The sequence below is a fragment of the Salvelinus alpinus genome, chromosome 13 (assembly GCF_045679555.1).
Source record: "Salvelinus alpinus chromosome 13, SLU_Salpinus.1, whole genome shotgun sequence".
Taxonomy (NCBI): domain Eukaryota; kingdom Metazoa; phylum Chordata; class Actinopteri; order Salmoniformes; family Salmonidae; genus Salvelinus; species Salvelinus alpinus.
In genome coordinates this window covers 2,760,186-2,782,468 of record NC_092098.1, presented here as the reverse complement: position 1 = coordinate 2,782,468, position 22,283 = coordinate 2,760,186, and the positions used below count along the sequence as shown (strand labels likewise).

Genomic DNA, 22,283 nt, shown 5'->3' with positions numbered 1-22,283 from the left:
ACTCCTAAAGGTGCTGACCTGTTGCACCCTCTACAACCACTGTGATTATTATTTGACCCTGCTGGTTTATGAATGTTTGAACCGCTTGAAGAACAATCTGGCCTTAATGGCCATGTACTCTTATAATCTCCACCCGGCACAACCAGGAGAGGAATGGCCACCCCTCGGAGCCTGTTTCCTCTCCAGATGCTACATCTGCATTGCTTGCTGTTTGGGGTTTTAGGCTGGGTTCCTGTATAAGCACTTTGTGACATCTGCTGACGTAAAAGGGCTTTATAAATACATTTGTTTGATTGAATAAGATGGTACATTTAATCTGAATTGTATTGGAATTTTACACACTCAGCCACACTGTAAAAAAAAATCTGGGGTGAATTGAAATTGTCAAAAAAATTATATACAGTGGGGAGAACAAGTATTTGATACACTGACAATTTTGCAGGTTTTCCTACTTACAAAGCATGTAGAGGTCTGTAATTTTTATCATAGGTACACTTCAACTGTGAGAGAAGGAATCTAAAACAAAAATCCAGAAAATCACATTGTATGATTTTTAAGTAATTAATTTGCATTTTATTGCATGACATAAGTATTTGATACATCAGAAAAGCAGAACTGAATATTTGGTACAGAAACCTTAGTTTGCAATTACAGAGATCATACGTTTCCTGTAGTTCTTGACCAGGTTTGCACACACTGCAGCAGGGATTTTGGCCCACTCCTCCATACAGACCTTCTCCAGATCCTTCAGGTTTCGGGGCTGTCGCTGGGCAATATGGACTTTCGGCTCCCTCCAAAGATTTTCTATTGGGTTCAGGTCTGGAGACTGGCTAGGCCACTCCAGGACCTTGAGATGCTTCTTACGGAGCCACTCCTTAGTTGCCCTGGCTGTGTGTTTCGGGTCGTTGTCATGCTGGAAGACCCAGCCACGACCCATCTTCAATGCTCTTACTGAGGGAAGGAGGTTGTTGGTCAAGATCTCGCGATACATGGCCCCATCCATCCTCCCCTCAATACGGTGCAGTCGTCCTGTCCCCTTTGCAGAAAAGCATCCCCAAAGAATGATGTTTCCACCTCCATGCTTCACGGTTGGGATGGTGTTCTTGGGGTTGTACTCATCCTTCTATTCCTCCAAACACGGCGAGTGGAGTTTAGAGCAAAAAGCTCTATTTTTGTCTCATCAGACCACATGACCTTCTCCCATTCCTCCTCTGGATCATCCAGATGGTCATTGGCAAACTTCAGACGGGCCTGGACATGCGCTGGCTTGAGCAGGGGGACCTTGCGTGCGCTGCAGGATTTTAATCCATGACGGCGTAGTGTGTTACTAATGGTTTTCTTTGAGACTGTGGTCCCAGCTCTCTTCAGGTCATTGACCAGGTCCTTCCGTGTAGTTCTGGGCTGATCCCTCACATTCCTCATGATCATTGATGCCCCACGAGGTGAGATCTTGCATGGAGCCCCAGACCGAGGGTGATTGACCGTCATCTTGAACTTCTTCCATTTTCTAATAATTGTGCCAACAGTTGTTGCCTTCTCACCAAGCTGCTTGGCTATTGTCCTGTAGCCCATCCCAGCCTTGTACAGGTCTACAATTTATCCCTGATGTCCTTACACAGCTCTCTGGTCTTGGCCATTGTGGAGAGGTTGGAGTCTGTTTGATTGAGTGTGTGGACAGGTGTCTTTTATACAGGTAACGAGTTCAAACAGGTGCAGTTAATACAGGTAATGAGTGGAGAACAGGAGGGCTTCTTAAAGAAAAACTAACAGGTCTGTGAGACCCGGAATTCTTACTGGTTGGTAGGTGATCAAATACTTATGTCATGCAATAAAATGCAAATTAATTACTTAAAAATCATACAATGTGATTTTCTGGATTTTTGTTTTAGATTCCGTCTCTCACAGTTGAAGTGTACCTATGATAAAAATTACAGACCTCTACATGCTTTTTAAGTAGGAAAATCTGCAAAATCGGCAGTGTATCAAATACTTGTTCTCCCCACTGTATATATATTTTTTTTTAAATACATGTTTACTTTTTTTAGGGGGTAGATCAGCTTTAATATTGCAGATCAATTGTGTTCTATCAATGTAATTGTCTGCATCATTTCCAGTTCCCCTTATATTATTTTCCCTTAAGCCTACCACTCCTCCCCTAATTGGAGTAAACTAATGGACAACAATACTTAGGCTTCTACTTCCATCTTAAAATTATATACTACAGTATATACATTGTAAGGACACAGTATATTTGACATTGCTTTTTTATTTGTTTTTAGTACCACCCTTCATCTACCCTCAACCCCTCCCATCTACCTCTAATTGCTATATATTTTTCAACTGTGCTGTAATGTTTCACAAAAGCTCCGAACCCTTCTATTCTCATAGTTCCTACAGATTGTAAATTAAAGATTAACATTTTTAGATTAGTAATATATTATTGATCAATTGATTATGGCTTTTCAGGTCACCCAGCAGTGCTATTTGCAGAGTTAGCTCCAGGTAAATGTTGCAATTCTTTAGCCTTTCCTGAACTTGCGATCAAAACAAAGATGCATATGGTCAGTACCAAAACAAGTGATCAAATGATTCTGTCTCTTCGCAGCAAAATCTGCAGAGCTAGGATGGTTGTACGTAGGGCCGACAGACAAGTTCCTTACCGTCTCCCATGCTTCTTTCATTTTTGCTGTAATGCTGCAATCAGTTGGTTGTAATTTTGGATAGAGCAGACATTTCCATATATATTTTTTTGCTGCATGTGTGACAAATCCAACAGTCCTATTTATTATATCATTAACAAATATGATTCTTTTTTTTATTGTTTAACCATAATATTTGTTCTGTATTTTCTGGTGGATTAAACTGAAATTGCAACCAGCTTTCTATGGCTTGTTTTAAAAATTGTGATATTCTGGAGATTTGTAATCTGAAAAAAGGAAAAAGGGCAATTTTTTAACAAAAAGTGAGCCATTCTTACTAATCTGCTGGAAAACCAGTTCAGATTTAAGTATAACTTTAGTAAGAGTTTCAATGCTTTAATATTTAATCATTTCAGCCGTCCGAATTCATATGAATTATATTAATAGGCCCATTACATTTTTTAGGACTTGCATTTGCAAATAAAGTGGGATTTAAAAAAAAAAAAAATTTAAACAAGTCATTCGGTGTAGGCAGGGCCATAAAAAAATGGTAAACTGGGATATGACTAAATAATTAATCAGGGTGATTTTTCCACAGACAGCTATTTTCCATGGTAGCATCGTATCTATTTTTGCTAACTTTCTGTTAAAATGTATTGTAGTGAGATCTTTGCTTTCTTTTGGGATATGAATACCGAGTATGTCCACAGTCAGACCATATTATTGGTAAACTACACGGTAATGTAAAAGTTATCTTTTTTTGTGAACCAATACATAATATGGTACACTTATCATAGTTCGGTTGTAATTCAGAGAGGTTGGACAAATGATCTAGATCCTCCATGAGGCTGTGCAGGGATCCATATTACAGATTTAAAAGAAAACATGAGTCGTCAGCGTACAATAACACCTTTTGTTTTTAAGCCCTGGATTTTTTGCCCCTTGATATTATTGTTGGATTTAATTTTAATAGCTAACATTTCGATGGCCATAATAAATAGATATGCTGATAGTGGACAACCTTGTTTCCCTCCTTTTTTTCTGAGAAGTAGTCATTATTTACTATTTTACAACATACTTAAAAATGAATGCAAGTCATTTGTTAAGATTTGTTATTTTCATTTTACCTACAAATGTAAGAATAAATCCAACTTAACATGTTGCTCAAAGTGTAAGTGTCATTTATGAAGATGACCGAAGACAGAAAATTGATGATTGAAATCATTGGAAGTCTGGTTGTAATCTCCTTGCACTTCCTATCTTGCCACATGACTCTGTTTTAAGAGGATTGTGGGTATTTCAACATTTTGACTTTATGATTATTATACACTGTAACGATTGTTCTCCTCCTCGTTTGAGGAGGAGCAGGGATCGGACCAAAACGCAGCTTGTGTGGAATACATGAATTAATTATTTTTTTTTATTTTTTTTTATTTATTTTTTTAATTTTATCCCCTTTTCTCCCCAATTTTCGTGGTATCCAATCGCTAGTAATTACTATCTTGTCTCATCGCTACAACTCCCGTACGGGCTCGGGAGAGACGAAGGTCGAAAGTCATGCGTCCTCCGAAGCACAACCCAACCAAGCCGCACTGCTTCTTAACACAGCGCGCCTCCAACCCGGAAGCCAGCCGCACCAATGTGTCGGAGGAAACACCGTGCACCCGCCCCCCTCGGTTAGCGCGCACTGCGCCCGGCCCGCCACAGGAGTCGCTGGAGCGCGATGAGACAAGGATATCCCTACCGGCCAAACCCTCCCTAGCCCGGACGACGCTAAGCCAATTGTGCGTCGCCCCACGGACCTCCCGGTCGCGGCCGGCTGCGACAGAGCCTGGGCGCGAACCCAGACTCTGGTGGCGCAGCATAGCACTGCGATGCAGTGCTCTAGACCACTGCGCCACCCGGGAGGCCCTTATGAATTAATTTATTTAAACAAGACGAACACGAAGTACACTTGAGAAATTACAAAAACAATAAACGGCGTAGACCGACCTGAACATGAGAACTTACAGAACACGAAGAACGCACGAACAGGAACAGACTAGGCAAACGAAACAGTCCCGTGTGGTACATACACTGACACGGAAGACAATCACCCACAAACAAACGGTGTGAACAGCCTACCTTAATATGGTTCTCAATCAGAGGAAATGTCAAACACCTGCCCCTGATTGAGAACCATATAAGGCTAATTAACAAATGAACCTACACAAGAAACGAATAACATAGACTGCCCACCCAGCTCACGTCCTGACCAACTAAACAAAGCTAAACAAAGGAAAATAAGGTCAGGAACGTGACATACACAATGTATGCACAGTTGAAGAACAAAAAGTATACTTCTATTTGAGTTTTATTCAGCTTGTTGTTGTGCCATGGGGTGTAATGGATCATGATGAACAATGGATCATGATGAACGGATATAAAAACCTACAGGAAAAGGACATTCAATGATGAGACGACCCATTCTCACATTTCCAACTTTTAATGTTAGAGACAAATACACTATCCTGCAATGTTTGCTGTAAAACCGCTAGTTAATGCTGGTGGATTGAACACTGCTCAACAATGCCTGACAAAATGGGTTAAACTGGCAAATGATCAGATGCATAAATCAATGTTAAACATTCAAATGCTGCAGAAGAAGAGATCTAATTCTGCACTGAACAGAACTCTTCAACACCAAAACACTATTTTCAACCATTTCCAGTAGTGCTCTCAGTCCCTGGCACTTGATTAAGTGGTGTTTCAACACACCATTAAATGTTTCAAAACATCTCAGGAGGATGTGTTTAAATACTCCAGCAAAGTTAAGGTTGTGTCTCCTTCACGTTGGTGGCAACTCAATTGCCACAAGTTTGGTGTTAAAAATCCCTTAATTTTAACAGTGCACAATAATTGACTGTCATCCACCAGTCATAACGCAATTCAATGATCTATTAATAATGCATATTATACATTTAAATTATACATTTGCTATATCACATGATGGAGGAATAAATCTTTGAGGAATAAATCTTCAAGAAATCTAAAAATTGGCAACAGTTCACAATGCTGAGCAACAGAGTATAAGGTGCACAGCAGGCTATCTGTTTGAAATGTGTTGGTTCTCTTTCAATCATTAGTTTCAATATCTCACAGCGGGATTCATTACAATCTCGAAGCATCTCGAAGAACCAATCACACACATCTGTCGGAGACAGACAGGTCGAGTGGCGAATGAGGGAGCCCCAACCAGCACATACGTTTCCATGCGGAGCAACCATATCAGGCAAGGACACGCACCCCTTGTGTGTCATGTGCTTGGATCTTGAACAAGTGGAAGCAACGTTCGACGACCCCCAGTCATGCGTCCATTGTAGGGATTTTTCTGCTGGCAGGGCAGCCCAAGGTGGCAGGGAGAGGGCAATTCGATGGCACCAGGGCACTGACCCCACAGCGCCACAGCAGGCATTGACCCTACAGTTTGAAATCACTAAACAGTGGCCGACAGTGGGGGAAATGGTCCTTCACTGCAGCCACATCAAGGTCCACTTATTTGATTCCCTTGGAGCGAAGAAGGGGTGCCCGATCTATGGGTACGCCCCCTGCGGCAGAAGGGCAGTCAGCAGTTCACCCCATGTTCACAGCGCCTGTGCTCCTAAAACCCTTCCTTGTGCTGTGACCCATTCTCATTTGTTCGCTCTCGAGGAAGACGGAGGGAATCGACTCTACCCCCGAGTGCCTAACGTGCTATGGCTCTCCCCCTGGCTCTAGTTGAAGAAGCAGGGGTAGGAAGACTAATTGTCAGTCGCCACCAAGCACTGTCTCCATGTTCCAGTGTGTCAACACTGCCCTTTTCACTATAAAATTTATCTGCTGTATCCAGCCGTTTGCTACCAACACATAGCAAAAATACAATAAAAATGACGAGCTCCATCGTCACCCGAGGGTGCTCCGGCACCACAGGTGAGCGAGAGACGACCGACCCATGGGCTACTATCTGAAGAAGTTCACGTTCCGTATATGCTTACGTTCAACTTGCTGTCTCGCTCTATTCGTTGAGGCGACTGGATCACAACAGCCGACCTGCAAGGCGCTTATTGTCACATAAGCATGCTGCCAGCACACAGGAGGCTTCTAATGTTTGCTTTGACGCACAGCCTATAAATACCTTGCTGTTCCGTTCGGGCTAGCACGAGCTCCCCGAACGAAACAAGTGGCTGAGAGTCTCCACCTGCATAGAGGATTACCTGCTTTGCTCCCCATCACGGGAGCAAGCGGTATGAGACATGAATTCCCTAGTAACCCACCTCTCCGAGCTAGGGTTCAAGATTAATCACAGAGAATAGAATCCGAGAGGAAGAGGTGAAGCAAAAGGTTTTATTTTACTCCACCCAACATCTGTACATGAAAATAAGACCACGAAGTGAGGAATATTTGTATGGAGGTCAATGAGAGTGTTGAATTTCGTCAACAAAAAATGTAATTGCTAATTTGCTACGTGAGGCTTATTTGACCGAATAGAGGTTTTGTAATGTTGTTACAAATGCATTAATATAAGCAAGTGGGATTACTTTATATCGGACTTGTGCCTGTTGTTCACACATGTATCTGCCCTCTCATTGGCTAGATCGGTCCCAACTGATCTCGCCTCCTCCCGCCTGCCTTCCATCTTTGCGGACATGCATTTCCATTGTTAAAGCGGTCAATTGACTATTTTGTCAATATAATAGGTCATCTTTGATGGAATACCTAGGCGTAACGCCCGATTCTCTCTTATCAGGCAACACTCTCGGGCGACCGCATCGCGTCTTTTCGACAGTGCCTCTACCTGTTCCACAGGGAGCGCTCGGTCACATTCAGGATGTGCTTCAGAGTGCTGGGGTTGATGGCCTCCACCATCTCAGTAGTACCTCTTGGACTACAGAGGATGAGAGACTTCCAGCACTGGATGTTTGCCCAGCGTCTGTGTACACTGCGTCACCTCACCTTCATATAAATGTGACCTCCGCATATCTCTTGGCTCTCTGTTACTGGAAGAGCACCTCAATCTTCGTTCTTGTTACTCCCCTAGGGATAGTGGCAACAAGAAAAGTGATGATTCCAGATGCATCACTCTCGGACTGGGGTGCAGATCATTAGGGCAATGCAATAAACGGAGTGTGGAACTAGGGGTCTTCATGGGTCCAACAAACCCGAAATTCTGAGATCCGGGTCCTGGTCCTAAATTCAGACTTTTGTCTGGGATCTGATTTGGGTCTGATATAATTACGACAGGTCTCGTATATGTGCAATTAAAATGTATTTACACACCGATTGGACGCGTTTAATGTGTGAGGTGATGAGAACTGCACAAGCTTCAGAAAGTATTCACACCCCTTGACTTTTCCCATATTTTGTTGTGTTACAAAGTGGGATTAAAATTGATTTAAATGTAATTTTTTCAACGATCTACACAAAATACTCTAATGTCAGAGTGGAAGACAAGTTCTAACATTTAAAAAAATATATATGAAAAATGAAACACTAATAATATATCTTGATTGAGAAGTATTCAACACCCTGTGTCAATACATGTTAGAATCACCTTTGGCAGCGATTACAGCTGTGAGTCTTTTGGTGTAAATCTCTCTAAGAGTTTTGCACACCTGAACTGTACAATTTTTGCACACTCTTTTTTTCCCAAATTATTCAAGCTCAAGTTGCTTGTTGATCATTGCTAAACAGCCATTTTCAAGTCTTGCCATATATTTTGGCCTTTTGTTTTAGGTTATTGTCCTGCTGAAAGGTGAATTTGTCTCCCAGTATCTGTTGGAAAGCAGACTGAACCAGGTTTTCCACTAGGATTTTGCCTGTGCTTAGCTCTATTTCATTTATTTTTATCCACCCCCAGAAAATCCCTAGTCCTTTCTGATGACAAGCATACCCATAACATGATGCAGCCACCACTATGCTTGAAATATGAAGAGTGGTATTCAGTGAAGTGTGTTTTTTAGATTTTTGAAAAGTCACGGGGTGTGAATACTTTATGAAGGCACTGTATCTGCGTCAGCCAATTGACAGTCAATAAAACATATAGTAGGTCCAGCTCAAACCGGCCGCTAACTTCACGTGCACCTGCTGCTGCGGAGAGAGAGAGAACCTTGGCCTAGCCTAGGCTATTGCTGAATGCTTAGACGGAGGTATTTTTCATTGAATTAAAACTAAAGTTAGTGGAGAAAGAGTATGGTGAAAAGAAGCCGGTAAGGGGAATGTCCATGGGGACAAGTTGAATATTGTAGTGGACAAAGTGAGAAGAACTTTGGTTTGGCCAAATGGACTGTGTGCAACTCACTATTCAGGTTTGATGCAAATTTTTTTCTTTAATTTATTGTATATTATTATTGTAGGTATATTTATTAATCTAAACCTGTTCTTTAAATATGCTCAATGTGTTTTGTTTCATTCTGTTGAAAATGTTTTGTCTTTTTAATTTTGTGCTCCGTATTTAGTTTAAGAAAGGTTATAAGTATGCCTGTTGTAAAACAAATATCATTAGCCTATTGAAGAATTTATGTAAATTCTTGGGTACAGTAGGCATTTGCCTTTGTTGATAATTGCTGCAATATAACCTGTTAAAACGTCTGTAAAAGGTTTCAACCAGTTCTTTTAATATGCAAAGTATTTTGTTTAATTCTGTGGAGCCATTTTCTTTGACCAAATTAAGTACCAACAGTACTGTTGTGTTTGTCACGATATAATAGAATTACTATGTTACTCGCATTCAAACCATGAAAAGGAAAAACCAAGGAGGCCGAGAAAATAAATCAAAGTAATTTAATGCTGCAGTATGAGCAGTACGCACCGGCACTCAAAACGGACTCCTACAGTTGTGCTTGAGGTGAGGAAAAATGTTTAAGGCCTACCAGAGTTACTCCTTTAATCGAACAATATAATGCTTATATAATGCTAATGATCTGTTTAAAAAAAAAAGTGATTTATTCCTATCGGGTGGGAAAGCCACTTGTACATTTTGGAACGGGTCCAAATTTTTTGACCTGTGAAGAGCTCTATGTGGAACCCACAACTCCGCTTTCGTCATATAAACTAACTCAAATTGCTGACAGTGTTTCTTGCTCTGAGACACTTTCGACCCTCCCTTCGGAATTGTCACGTCTTGATCAAAACGGACAATACGATTGTGGTGGCGTACATCAACGGCCAGGACGGCACTCGCTCCATGCGGTTACACAGGTTATTTGTCAGGATTAGTCTGTGGAGCAGAGCACACCTACTGCCACTATGCGCGACTCATGTCCCAGGTAGGTTTGTGGAGGTCACAAAATTTTGTCAGCCGGTGATTGTCAAGCAAATAACTGTCAGGTCTCATGGTAATTGACCATTAATTAACATAAACACATCTAGCAGCTCCTGGCTTCCACACAACCCACTGATGCAGACCTTTGGAACATCTACATTTTAAAAAGTCTAATAAATCCATGTAATATAGCCCACACCTTAACAACAAATCCATTATTTATTTTAGACAAGTCTAAAGAAACATGATATGAAGAATAGAATAGCATACTCTGAGTTGTCCTTATGTTAGGTCCTGATATGGCTATGCCATATGGCTGTGGGCTACACTAGTTTATTTTATTTAACTAGGCAAGTCAGTTAAGAACAAATACTTACTTACAATATTGGCCTACCCCAGCCAAACCCTTCCCTAACAAGAACAACGCTGGGCCAATTGTGCGCCGCCCTATGAGACTCCTGATCACGGCCGGTTGTGATACAGCCCGGGAACGAACCAGGGTCTGTAGTGACGCCTCTAGCACTGAGATGCAGTGTCTTAGACTGCTGTGCCACTCGGGAGGGTTAGTTCATTTAGTAGACAAGATTTGCTTAGAATTCCATGACATTATTTTATAGTATTTTATAGTATGAAGAATACAATTGAACAAAGCTGAATTAATTAGAAAGGATATTTTCTCCAAACGATTTTCGCACATGCAGCTATTCTGTATTGAGTTAGATGTGCTGATGTCACTCAGGCAGTTTAAATGATTGATTGAGGACCTCTATGTAGTTGAATGTGTGTAACGGCGTTCCTCCTCCTCTTCATCCGAAGAGGAGGAGCAGGGATTGAACCAAAATGCAGCGTCTTGATATGACATTATTTATTAAAGAGTGCGTGGAGGAGGAACAGGGCTCTGAAAACGCACTGGAAGCCTGGTGCGTGGTGTAGGCACTGGTGGTACTGGGCTGGGGCGGGGAGGTAGCGCCGGAAATACCGGACCGTGCAGGCGTACTGGCTCCCTTGAGCATTGAGCCTGCCCAACCTTACCTGGTTGAATGCTCCCCGTCGCCCGCCCAGTGCTGGGAGGTGGAATAACCCGCATCGGGCTATGTAGGCGAACCGGGGACACCATGCGTAAGGCTGGTGCCATGTAAGCCGCTTGGCACTTGGCTCAATGCCCAATCTAGCCCTACCAGTGCGGGGAGGTGGAATAACCCGCACCGGACTATGCACACGTACAGGAGACACCGTGCGCTCTACTGCGTAACACGGCGTCTGCCCGTACTCCACGGTTAGCCTGGGAAGTGGGCGCAGGTCTCCTACCTGCCCTTGGCCCACTACCTCTTAGCCGGCCCACCACCTCTTAGCCCCCCCCCAAGAAATTTTTGGGGTTTCTTCACGGGCTTCCGTGCTAGCCGCGTACCTTCATAACTCCGGTCTTGCGCTTGATTCTCCGGCTTCCAGCCACGTCTCCTTGCTGCCTCCTCATATCGCCGCCTCTCTGCTTTCGCTGCCTCCAGCTCAGCTTTGGGACGGCGATATTCTCCCGGCTGTGCCCATGGACCTTTTCCGTCCAATATTTCCTCCCAACTCCAATAATCCTGTGTAGCAGGCCACTGCTCGAATTCGCGCTGCTTGGTTCTGGTTTGGTGGGTGGTTCTGTAACGGCGTTCCTCCTCCTCTTCATCCGAAGAGGAGGAGCAGGGATTGAACCAAAATGCAGCGTCTTGATATGACATTATTTATTAAAGAAAACACGAAAACACGAACTTCACTTGAAACTAACAAAACAACAAACGGAGTAGACAGACCTGGACGACGAACTTACATGAAACACGAAGAACTCACGAACAGGAAAATGACTACACAAAATGACGAACGAACGAAACAGTCCCGTATGGTGCAACATAGACACAGACACAGGAGACAACCACCCACCACAAACAATGTGACAACACCTACCTTAATATGATTCTCAATCAGAGGAGATGAAAACCACCTGCCTCTAATTGAGAACCATATTAGGTACCCATTAACCAACATAGAAACAGAAAACATAGACTGCCCACCCAAACTCACGTCCTGACCAACTAACACATACAAAAACTAACAGAAAACAGGTCAGGAACGTGACAATGTGATTGATTTTATTAATTATGTTTATTTTGGTTTATTGTGTGCTGAATAATATTGTTTTATACACATATATGTCCATGTTGTTTTATTATTCAGTTGTTATTGTAATCTATACAGGGCTCTCTTGTAAAATTGAGGAAACAATGGGAAAGTAATTCTGCTTTGAAAGTTGACTTCCAGACACATAATGAGAGAACACCCCACTCTAACCATTTAATCACCTTAGCAGAGCTGGTTAGGCTTTTTTCATGTTATCCAGAGCGTTGGTGACTGCAACTGTGCTGCTAGCATTAATAGAATTACGCTTTGTTGCCGACGTTTACTGACACCGGACATATTCAACGGGTGTTGAGCGTTCAAAAATGCATCAGTTATTCTGTGCTCTGGCACACTTAGACAGAGTCTTTTGTTATGAAACATAACTAGATAGGTAAACAATGAATCCCAGCGCATGACGTAACGACGTTAGTTAGTGAGCCAGCCAGCTAACATTAGCTAGCTAACAGTACACTTTAACTTCAAATAAAAATACTTTGTCAAAATTAGAGTGTAATCTTTTATTAAGACATGTAGCTAGCTAGCTAGCTAAACAATGGACCATAATCACAACTCATGACGTTACTACCCTGCATGGATCTGCATGTAGCTAACCAACAAGGTTCTATGGCTATAACTAGTCATGCAAATGTGTCTGAGATACGAGAATAAGATCACACACATGAAGTTAGCTAGCAACCCAGCCAGCTAACGTTAGCTAGCTAACAGTACAGTTGAAATGAAATCACTTTCTGTCAAAATTAGAAACATGTAATATCTGAAAATCTTACCAGTATACATCATGGTTGCACGCGTCTCCTGTCTGATGTCATGCATGGTTGCCTTAGTTTGACGATGCAATCGAGACTGGTGTTTTCTCCATCTCCTTAGCTATCATACTCGAATTCCACTGATTTCAAAACTTGGTCCTCCAGAAGTGGAGAGCATACACATAACGTTAGCTAGCGAGCCAGCTAACGTTAGCTAGCTAACAGTACACTTTAACTTGACATTAGGTTTATGCAGTTTTACTACACAATCATTTCTTTAAAGCGGCGTTCGACATGATTACCTAAACATACTGACCAGCTCCAGTAGACAGACGCATGCTATATTGTAGACCAATCCAAAATCATCCTCGGCATGTCCAGCCCACTCATTATCTCAGCCAATCATGGCTAGCGGGAAGGTTGCTCACTTTTTTTGTGTCTAAACCAACTTGGCTTGTAATTTAACCATTTTATTCGTATTTACAGATGGCATACAAGTTTGATATTAAGGCACATAAAAGTTCACATGTTTGAGAAGGCATTTCTGGCATTTCGATTAAAATAATATTTTTTATGTTCAATCAGCTCTCCTGTGAAGTCGTAACTTGCAACATACGCCTAGTTTCCTGAATCATGTCACATACGGTCCGTTGAGGTAATATGGTCACTGCCCGTTGTTCTTCACACTACTGGGGTGGATGTGCTGGCACACCCTTGACTGAGGGTATTGCTTTACACTTTTCCTCCTCAGCCCTCATCTTGGTAGCCCCTTGATGTCATGGCAAGCTCTGGATAGCTCTCCTGCTGTGCAATGAGCTTTGGCAACTCGTGTCACGCAAGCGAACCAAGCTAAAGGAGAGATTATCCACCCTCAGCACGACACCTTGGCCCTCTGAGCCTGGCCCGTGAGAAGTTAAATCTGGATACGACAGGCCTGCCTCTCAGTGTCATTGAGACTATCCAGAGTGCTAGGGCTCATTATGCACGCTCACTGTATGGAAACAAGTGGATTTGTCTATTGTGCTTGATGTGATTTCACAGCAGCCTTTTGAGCCGTTGGAAAGCGTAAAGATGAAATATGTCTCCTTTTAAAGGGGAATTTCACCCTGGCTCTGCCACAGCATATAGTCATTACTACATTAACAACATTAAATTTTTATCATAAACATCACAATTATCCAAACCACAAGCTAGAACTAGCACATTTTCATTTGACTGGTAGAATCGGAAAGTTTCGACTCCCTGTGTATTCGTCTGCTCATAGTGAATCATAAAGTCCGGCATTTAGAGCGAATGCTGATACCACCCCCTAGGTAGAGGAGGCGAGGCAACAAACTTGGATAACACTGTTGTTTACCTTGAACAACCAAAACAGTAATCTCAGACAAGGTGTTTTTGAAAACATTAGATTTTTACACATTTTTGTCATCATACCCATGTGGTGTTCTGGGCCTTTGTGCTAATTACAAACAAGCGCGAACATGTGTTATCTTTCACCATTCTGCCTACCAGAGATTAACCCCGATTCTGCCAGTGGTTTGCAGCTATCAAGAATGATGCATTGACCAAAGCTTATCAGCGGGATTTTAACGCTGAACTGATGGGGAATCCATTTCGACGACGGCTGACATTTTTTCCCTTCATAACAAAAGTTACCTAGCTTGCGAGCCTAGCTGGGTAAGTTAGCTAGCTAGCTAACGTTACGGTCCTGAACTCTGAAAGCCATCAGCTAAATAATTTAGCTATCTTTTGATATACACATAGTCAATCCATGTCACCTATGCCATGGTAGTCACTGCTAGACTGGTAGCTACCATCATCAGACTAAACATGTTTGTTTGTTCGGTCTATCTTTGACTGATGTTAGCTAACGTAAGCTAGCTAATGTTACAAAATAGCCATCTATTTCACCCTTGTCTGCATAATTTTTGGGGGGGGATATAGCTAACTCATTCTCTGTTTGTGTGTTGGTAGCAATGATGAATATGTGCAGTTGAAGTCAAAAGTTTACATACACTTAGGTTGGAGTCATTAAAACTTGTTTTTCAACAACTCCACAAATTTCTTGTTAACAAACTATAGTTTTGGCAAATCGGTTAGGACATCTACTTTGTGCATGACACAAGTAATTTTTTCAACAATTGTTTACAGACAGATTATTTCACTTATAATTCACTGTATCACAAATCCAGTGGGTCAGAAGTTTATATACACTAAGTTGACTGTGCTTTTAAACAGTTTGGAAAATTCCAGAAAATTATGTCATGGCTTTAGAAGCTTCTGATAGGCTAATTGACATAATTTGAGTCAATTGGAGGTGTATTGTGGATGTATTTCAAGGCCTACCTTCAAACTCAGTGCCTCTTTGCTTGACATCATGGGAAAATCAAAAGAAATCAGCCAAGACCTCAGAAAATAATTTGCAGACCTCCACAAGTCTGGTTCATCCTTGGGAGCAATTTCCAAATGCCTGACGGTACCACGTTCATCTGTACAAACAATAGTACGCAAGTATAAACAACATGGGACCACGCAGCCGTCATACCGCTCAGGAAGGAGATGCGTTCTGTCTCCTAGAGATGAACGTACTTTGGTGCGAAAAGTGCAAATCAGTCCCAGAACAACAGCAAAGGACCTTGTGAAGATGCTGGAAGAAACAGGTACAAAAGTATCTATATCCACAGTAAAACGAGTCCTATGTCTACATAACCTGAAAGGCACCTCAGCAAGGAAGAAGCCACTGCTCCAAAACCGCCATAAAAAAGCCAGACTACGGTTTGCAACTGCACATGGGGACAAAGATCGTACTTTTTGGAGAAATGTCCTCTGGTCTGATGAAACAAAAAAGGAACTGTTTGGCCATAATTACCATCGTTATGTTTGGAGGAAAAAGGGGATGGCTTGCAAGCCGAAGAACACCATCCCAACCGTGAAGCACGGGGGTGGCAGCATCATATTGTGGGGGTGCTTTGCTGCAGGATGGACTGGTGCACTTCACAAAATAGATGGCATCATGAGGGTGGAAAATTATGTGGATATATCGAAGAAAGGAAGGAAGTTAAAGCTTGGTCGCAAATGGGTCCGAAGCATACTTCCAAAGTTGTGGCAAAATGTCTTAAGGACAACAAAGTCAAGGTATTGGAGTGGCCATCACAAAGCCCTGACCTCAATCCTATAGAAAATGTGTGGGCTGAATTGAAAAAGCATGTGCAAGCAAGGAGGCCTACAAACCTGACTCAGTTACACCAGCCAAAATTCACCCAACTTATTGTGGGAAGCTTGTGGAAGGCTACCCAAAACGTTTGACCCAAGTTAAACAATTTAAAGGCAATACTACCAAATACTAATTGAGTGTATGGAAACTTCTGACCCACTGGGAATGCGATGAAATAAATCAAATCTGAGAAATCATTCTCTCTAATATTATTCTGACATTTCACATTGTTAAAATAGAGTGGTGATCCTAACTGACCTAAGACAGGTAATTTTTACTTGCATTAAATGTCAGAAATTGTGAAAAACGGAGTTTAAATGTATTTGGCTGAGGTGTATGTAAACTTCCGACTTCAACTGTATAAATCGTCTATGGTTGATTAATTGGTTCTCAGACAGTCTCAGCTGGCTATCAATCTTGCTGCCAATTTAGTGATGCTAGTTAGCCAACAGCAAGCTAACAATATTGAAATATCCATGTTAGGTATGCTTGGCTAGCCAGTCTAATAGAGATCAACAATTGGAGATCTTTTGTATCTTGATTGTAAAACCTATTTTTTTGTAAGTGTGGCTAGCTACTAAATAGCAAGCTACAATGTTACAACCAGCCACCTAAATCTTAGTTTACCAGCAAATGTTAGCACATGGCTGGAGTTGGCTAGCTAGTTAGACTGGCTCCTACTAACTTGTTATGAGCTCCTGTACTTCTACATCTGCATTGCTTGCTGTTTGGGGTTTTAGGCTGGGTTTCTGTATAGCACTTTGTGACATCGGCTGATGTAAAAAGGGCTTTAGAAATACATATATTTTACATTTTATTCATTGCATCTGGTCAGTTCTTTCAGTTTTGCCCAAAGGATTGTTGTAAGTGTCCACCTCTTTTTCAAAACAGCCCGCCTTGGGGAAGGGACGGGGGCTACAGCACGATGCACCGCCCAATGCAAGTTGTAGTCTTTCAGAGACTGGATTTTTTTTTTTTTAATGCTTGTACATTTAGCAATGAATCCACCAATAGGAACATCGCTGAAAGACATCCAATTGCTCTATCAAACAAGAACAACCATATCGACACCCGCAAAAACCTGTACTTTGATCAGTATAACATAGAGCCTTCACGAAATGCCACAAAGCAGGACTATATGTATTTTTAGACCCCCCCCCAAATCAATCACCGAAAGCCATCATAGGGTGTATCATTCATTGCGCTAAGCCCTGACCTGCCTTCCTCTTGGGCAATTATGTGTGAAACACATCACACTCTCCTATAAATGCCTCAGACATGATGAAAATAAGCCCCCTTTAAGACTGCTTCACTTGTGCCCTTATGTTGGCAAAGTGAGTGAGTGAACTAGATGCACTGTCAGTTCACCATTCGTGCCTACAGTTTGCCCAGGTTACCTTCTTATCCAACCCTGCCTTAATGCATAAGGTCAGTGGCAATACAATTGTCTCACCTTGGAGATTGTGGCTTTTGTGAGATATTGAAACTAATAATTGAAAAATAACTTAAGGTTACTTGCGTTACCCAGGTTGTCTGATATTATGAGTGAGATATCTCACCACATTCCCCTACTTGCAAGAGTGTGAGGAAGTTCGGCATGCTCGGGAATGATCAGAGATTAAGCAAATGGCTCTTTAGTATGAGGGGAGGTAATCCCTCATTCGTCACTCGACCTGTCTGTCTCCTACAGACGTGTGTGATTGGTTCTTCGAGCTGCTTCGAGATTCTGGTAAATCCAACTGTGAGATAGCAAGTAAACTTTTAGTAATAAAGGTTTTAGTAATAAACACACACTTTTTAACTGAATTCTCTGGAGCTGAAAATGCCTGGCACATAGTTTGTTCTATTTGTTCTATTCATGCATCAAGGGTGGACTGTCAGCAGAGGAGGCGGGTGAGGGGAGGCTGGCTCATAATAATGGCTTGAATGGAGTTGATGGAATTGTATCAAACACATGGAAACCATTCCGTTTACTCCATTCCAGCCATTATTGTCAGCCCATCCTCAGATTTGAAGTGCCACCAGCCAGTACTGACTGTCAGGTAGGATCAGAATACTATTTTTCCCTGCTATCTGTTGCCCATGAACTGAGCAACCAGGCTCTGTCTCTGCTGGTTGTCCTGCTCCTGTGTTCCCCCCTGTAGGTGACTCATGCTGGGCAGGGCCACCGGCTGGGGTGGTACCCAGGTCTGGTAGTAGGGACAAACCTTCAGGTGTTCCGACATGGACGGCACGTTGTCTATAAAACGCCACAAATCTACTGTAGAGAACAGATGACTGAACTCCCACACCTGGGTAGCGATACAAGATGAGAGGAAAGGAAAGAGAGGAAAGGGTAGGCAGGGAGAAAGAGGAGAACATGGGAAATGTGTCACAGAAGGGGGTTACGTTTCCATTTCACGGCATTTAACTTACTCGACAGACTGTTGTCATTGTAAACTCCAGTGCTCTTACCGTTTTGGCCTTCCATTTGGCCACACCAGACTTGTAGGTCTTCTTTTCCCAGAGGAGGGACACCATCCCCCTGTCCTGCAGCAGAGAGGAACACACCTCTCTCATGAGGCGGGACACAAGGGCCAGTTGGGACAGGGACAGGCTGTCCAGGAAACTGGCCATGTGGCACAGCACCTCGGATGGCAAAGCACTCAGAGAATCGCAGTCTCCTTCTCCCCTCGACCGCCTCCTCCTGAGGGTTGGGTCAGGTTCTGGAGCAGACTGTGACTTGGAGGGTTTAAGGGGCTCTGGTCCTTCCCCTTGAGAAGCTGGGACGGTGGGTCGGAGGTTGAAGATGCTCAGTTCCTGGCTGTAGGTAAAGGGTCAGAGGACAGGATTAGGGTATGGTAATGAAAACACCTCTCCAAAAAACACTTGCAATTGGAGGGGATGTACTGAATGACTGTAAATACAAATACTGAACTATATACAAACACTGGTTCTTCCACAATCAGAGCATGAGTTGTGAGTAGACAGTTGAATGGTTCTTACTTGTAGGTGACCGTGGCAGGTTGTTTGAAAGGCTCTAACCTTCTCTGGCTGTAGGTGCAGCCCAGGTAGGCCAGGGGACACCTCTGCTCAAACCAGCCACTAGCACACGTCTGAATGTCTGTGTGCACGTTCCTGAATAATGATAACAATGTTTCATTTTAGTTGTGTGGAAACCATTACAATGGAGGCTATACAGCCATATCAGGGCAACTACTCAAGGCTACATGACATCACAGTGGCCCAGGTACCTGAAGTCTTTGGGGAACTCTTTGCATTGGAAGTGTTTGGGGTACCTGAAGTTTTTGGGATACCTGAAGTGTTTGGGGAATTCCCTTCGTTGGAAGGAGTGTCCACAGAGGAAGGTGAAGGCGGAGCTAGCCTTGTTGTGGCGGCTGGAGGTGCTGCCCGCATGCAGCTGGAGGCGGAGCTTCAGAGGCCTGTCCCTTGTCAGGTCTGCTAAGGTCGTGTCTCGTCTGAACGGTGCCGTCTTGAAGGAGTGGGTCTGCATCCCCATGTCCACATAAAGCCCGTCCTGTCCACGCTCCTCACTGATCTTAGAACCAGGAAGACAGAGAGAAAGACATCTCAGCTCGCTCAAGAACAGCTCCAAGAACCTTATCTGGGCAGAGAGAGTGAGAAATCTCCACCAATTGTTTATCAGGGGGTCCCCCGAGCTGGGGATGGAACCCGGGACCTTGGCTTGTCAACCCAACACCTTAGCTGTCACACCAACAGATCCAAACCACTTGATAAAGTAGCCAAGTGTTGCATTAACATCGCTATAATATCTTTATGTGTTGTGGATGTACGTATTGTATTTCTGTTCTGATAGCTGTGAAACGTATGCTCTTTTTTTGAAACAGCATTTTATTGCACCTAGCACTGGCACTTATTTGAACCTGCTGAGCTCTTCTGATACCTGATGCCCCATGACCTCTCTCTCTGCGTATCCCAGTAGTGTGCTGTCAGCCTCGTCCGTCCACCAGGACTCCTTTAATGCCCCCAGGTCAGACGTATCCACACAGGCCCAGGTACTCTCAGCACGGGCTGATGCGTCATAGTAGTGGACACTACGCTGCTTCTCACGGTAGCTGACAGGGACCTGCAGGGGAACAATGATTAATAACACATACAGTAACATGGCTACATGACATTACTTTACAGAGATTTGTGTGTGTAAGTGTTTGTATCTGTGTGTACGTGACCATGCATATGCCTTAGAGAGAAAGAAATCAACAGAACTGCATCATGTTTCTGCTTGCCCTTATTTTTTACATTGTGTGTGAAGTCAATGCAGGCCTCACTTCTACCTTCCACCCTTACCTTGAAGGAGTACAGTGTCTGAACAGGGATGGGCTCTATGTTTCCATAGACAAAGTCTTTTTCCCGTGGCGTGCAGGCATCCATCTGGCCAAAGGTGAGCAGCATGCGTCCGTGGTGCACTAGGTACATGTTGAATTCCTGGGGGGTGACCTCCTTGGCCATGCGCTGCAGGACCCCGTCCTGCCACGGGGCCATACCTGTAGTCCCTGTGGCATTACGGTTGGCCTCGGTCCCCCTTGGTCTCCCTGGAGCTTCTGGAGCTTGCAGAGCGCCCATCAACCCTTCTGCATCTCTTCTCTCCTTCTTCTCTCTGCACGACTGCTCCTCCAACTCCATCCAATGGTTCCACTCCTTCCCTTCCCTGCCCCGGCTGTTTTTGGTGTCCACATTACAGCCTCCTTTATCCATATTGAACATCCTCTCATACCTGTTGTATCTGTCAGAGCTGATGTCTCCCCCTGGTTCCTCCACACCCACATCTCCCTCCTCCTTCTCCAAAGAAAAGTCTGAAAGGTCTGTCACTGCTGTTTCTGGAACGCCTGGCGTGGAGAGAGAGGATACTAATGAGGGAAAACAAGTTATTGTAATTTATAACAAATTTATAACAAATTTATAACAAATCAAATAAAGTTCAAATAACATTTTGGATTTGTACAGAAAATCCAGTTACCAGATAGGACAAATTATGGCCTATCTTCACTCCACCCACCATCAGCACCCGTACAGAGGGTGGAGGCCCCATTTCTTAGATGCACTGTGGCCCAGTCTTCTGTCGTCTCCTTTTTCTTATCTTCTTTCTTCTCCTCTTCCTCTCCCTCCACCTTCACTATCATCTCTGGGTAGAGAGTCTTCATCTTCATACGTGCGAACAAGTGTCTCTGATCATCCAGGGCCATGGCCAGGTCCAACTGTTCTCCTGCCTTCTCCTCCTTCAGCAGGTTCTCGTGCAGGGTGTGTGTGTGTGCGTGGACATCGAGGTGTGTGTTTGCGTAGGCTTCATCGGCTGGCCAGCGGATCCACTCCATTGAGCAGCACACCACACTGGCGGGACAGACCTGCAGGTGGCCAGCCTGCCAGGAACGGGGCATGATGATTGGACAGCCGAAGGCGGCGTTGAGGCATGGCACCTTCTCATTGGGGCAGAGGAGCGCATGCTCCTCCTCTTTGCACATGTGGAACAGGGCTCCACACAAAAGGCGGCAGGGGATGAGCACACAAGACACGGAGATCTCCACGGGGGCCTTACACCGCCGGCTGTAGCAGCTGTCACAGTGGCGATGACCGGCAGGACGGGGTGGACGAGAGGAAAGGCAATGACGTCTCTGATGGAAGAGGGATGGAAAGAGAGAGAGAATGAAAGAAAGTGTGAGAGGAAGAGAACACAGTCAAAACTACTTCACCTCTCACATGTTAAAGTCATGGGATGGCATAGTCTCCACTTGTACACTAAACATGAATTGTAAACACGCATCTAAAGTCTTGTGGGCTAGATATGGTTAACTATTTTTTATAGGGAAACAGCATCAACTTTTTCACAGAAGCTCCATAGTACACATTCCCCACAAAAACATAATGACTAAATCAATTCAATGAAAACATTGAGACATGCTGTTCAATGTGGTTGTATTGTGGTTTTTACTTTAACATGCCATAAAGTAAACCTTCAATTTAAATCAAATGAAACATACCATGTTCTTATTCTTCAGTTCAACATTGATCAACTCAAATCCCTTGAAACAGAAAGACATTTTGAATGCAACCTTTACTTTATACTAAAAAGTTTAAAGCTTTCAAACCATAGAATCAATTGTTACACAACTGTCTTATAGTCCATAGTCTCAAAATTACCTGAAGTAAACCATTTCCCCTTGTGCCGCTACAGTACTACTGCATGGTATCTGTCCCTTCTGAAGATC

At 43.3% G+C, this 22,283-nt stretch overlaps 1 protein-coding gene across 1 annotated transcript; it reads right to left on the bottom strand.

Annotated features, from left to right (window-relative positions):
• Nucleotides 1-12,581: 12,581 nt before the first annotated feature.
• Nucleotides 12,582-22,283, bottom strand: LOC139536812 (F-box only protein 40-like). Its single transcript, XM_071337444.1, has 9 exons — nt 22,216-22,283; nt 22,056-22,097; nt 21,077-21,689; nt 20,368-20,906; nt 19,964-20,146; nt 19,356-19,597; nt 19,045-19,176; nt 18,514-18,862; nt 12,582-18,350 (listed from the first exon to the last, which is right to left on the bottom strand). Exons 2-9 carry the CDS (start codon nt 22,056-22,058, stop codon nt 18,129-18,131), a joined length of 2,283 nt encoding a protein of 760 aa, XP_071193545.1. The 5' UTR covers nt 22,059-22,097; nt 22,216-22,283; the 3' UTR covers nt 12,582-18,128.